The 2,230-nt window shown below is 42.1% G+C and overlaps 1 protein-coding gene across 1 annotated transcript; it reads left to right on the forward strand.

The window, feature by feature from the left end:
• The first annotated feature begins 707 nt into the window (after nt 1–707).
• Nucleotides 708–1,816, forward strand: LOC5566894 (general odorant-binding protein 45-like). The gene is made up of 2 exons (XM_021850887.1): nt 708–1,479; nt 1,677–1,816. Exons 1-2 carry the CDS (start codon nt 708–710, stop codon nt 1,814–1,816), a joined length of 912 nt encoding a protein of 303 aa, XP_021706579.1.
• The last annotated feature ends 414 nt before the right edge of the window (nt 1,817–2,230 follow it).

Consider the following 2,230-nt stretch of genomic DNA (forward strand, 5'->3'; position numbering starts at 1 on the left):
ATTCGGGGATGGGATTCGATCCCGTGTCCTCGGCGTGAGAGGCGTGTGTTCTAACCACTACACCAGTTCCGTCCTCTGTTGATCTTTTATCGAAACTACCTATATTTTCCACTCATTCGACCTAATGACCCGATCAACCAAAAGATCCATTCGGCCCAATGTGCTTCAGCCTAATGATCTGGCACTGTCTGAAGCTAATCAACTGTGATTTATTTCAGCATCTTTGGTTCACGAATTGTTACGCTTTCCGAGCTTATTTGGAGCAAAACCCAACCCCTGACTTTGTGAATATTATGCAGTTGTCAGTTTTTAGCGCAAACGGTATATGATATTCAATTTGTATCACAGTCAACTCTCCATAACTCGATATTGTCCCTTCAATATCGAGTTAGGGAGGTATCGAGTTGCAGAACACAAAACCAGTGCAACTGCGATTGCCATGAAAACCAACTTTTACAATGGTTCTCAAACTCTATATTGAGATACGGAATATCGTGTAAGGGAGAGCTGACTGTAATATTAATCAAGCTTAAACATGGTTCACGTTAAAAAAAAAAACTATGATTCCATTCCACGCGCTGTACGTGCCTTGCCCAAAATTGCATTTGCTTCCGTTGAATTAAAATTCTTGGAATGTTTGCAATAAATTAACTATCAACTGCCTTTGGAAAGTCAGTCCATATTGTAACGGGGAAAAAACAGTCAGCATGTTCAGAATTGGGCTAATTTTTGCCTCTTTTGCTGTGGTTTCTATCATCGCAGTCGATAGACACAAGATCGTCTACAAGAGCTTGCAAGAAGCAGCTGTTGAATGTGGTCAGTACACTATAAAAGGTCAGTGCCTTGGCCGCTGTGAAACGCTGATAACTCGCGACTGGAACGATACGACTGGAATGTCACCGGCTTACAGTCGCTTCTTCCAACCGGATCCTGTGGACGAGTGCAATCTCAACCGGACTCAGCGATGCCTCCAGACCAAAGTGTATACCGTTCCACGTCCGAGAACCTGCCAACGGGCGTCCGAATCTATTCAGTGCTACCTTGATCAGTTTGGCCAAGTCAATTTGACCACCCCACAGTTCATTCGGTTCACGCCTTTGCAAGATGATCAGATTGTTCTGGAATGTGCCGCCATAATGGGATATACTTACGAGCAGGTTTATGCTTGGATCAGGGAATCCGCATTCCAACGACCGGAAACCCGATGCATCTACCGGTGCTTCCTGATCAGATCGGGACTGTACAGCGATTCGGAAGGACTTAATATGGCTCGGTTCTACGTTCTTTGCGGCGGATACGAGGAAGACTTCTATCAGCGCGTTGAACAATGTGCGGCCAGATTACGTCAAGAAGTTCCGTGCAATGATAAGTGCACACTGGCGCAGCGACTGGCTATCGAATGCATTGGTGCAGACTACCAAGCGGGAAACTTGGCTACCAATACAAACAGCAAGGCCGTTGAGGGTTCTCGAGTTCAGAGTAAGTACAATCATTTGAATACTTTTTTTTGTTAGCTCGATTAGCACTATAGATAAACGAGCGCGAACAAGCTCCTGATCAGCGTAAACAGGTATAATTCTTCCAAATCGTGATTGAAGTTTGTAAAAGATTTCTAAAGCTGCGCAACGTAACATATCTTTAAGCTTACCTTACATCTTATTTCAATTATATTCCAGATATTAATTTGAACGCGAGAGATTCCAGCATCACTGCATCCAATGTTGAATCCGGGAACATCATCACGATTTCGAGGACAGACTCCGACACTTATGTCTATGGAGACACCAACTATTTTGACAACTATTTTGAAGCCTAAAATTGGGAACACATGTGAAAAATTGTGAATACCTGTGTAATGCGTGTTAGTTAAGCGTGCACGCAAACAAATTTTGTTGTATAATCTACCAAATCCATGGTAGAATTAAGAACTGCACCAACGATTTTCAACCGACTACAAAAATCTGTTAAGTTTACTATAATCTGGTGAAAATCACTGAGCAGTGCAGTAAATTTGACTATGTCCATAGTAGCATCCACTACATAGCATTGTATTTCAATCCGTGACACCCACCGTACAACACAGTGTGGTCAAAAGTATGATGCTAAACTTTTCAAATCAAGAATGTTTTTAATCAAAAATACTACATCTCTGGTTAAATCAACAGAAGAAATTTTCTTGTGTAGTGATGTTGACTATGTTTTGGTAGAGTTAACAGATTAATGTAGTCGG

This window comes from Aedes aegypti, chromosome 3, assembly GCF_002204515.2.
Source record: "Aedes aegypti strain LVP_AGWG chromosome 3, AaegL5.0 Primary Assembly, whole genome shotgun sequence".
In the NCBI taxonomy this organism is placed as follows: domain Eukaryota; kingdom Metazoa; phylum Arthropoda; class Insecta; order Diptera; family Culicidae; genus Aedes; species Aedes aegypti.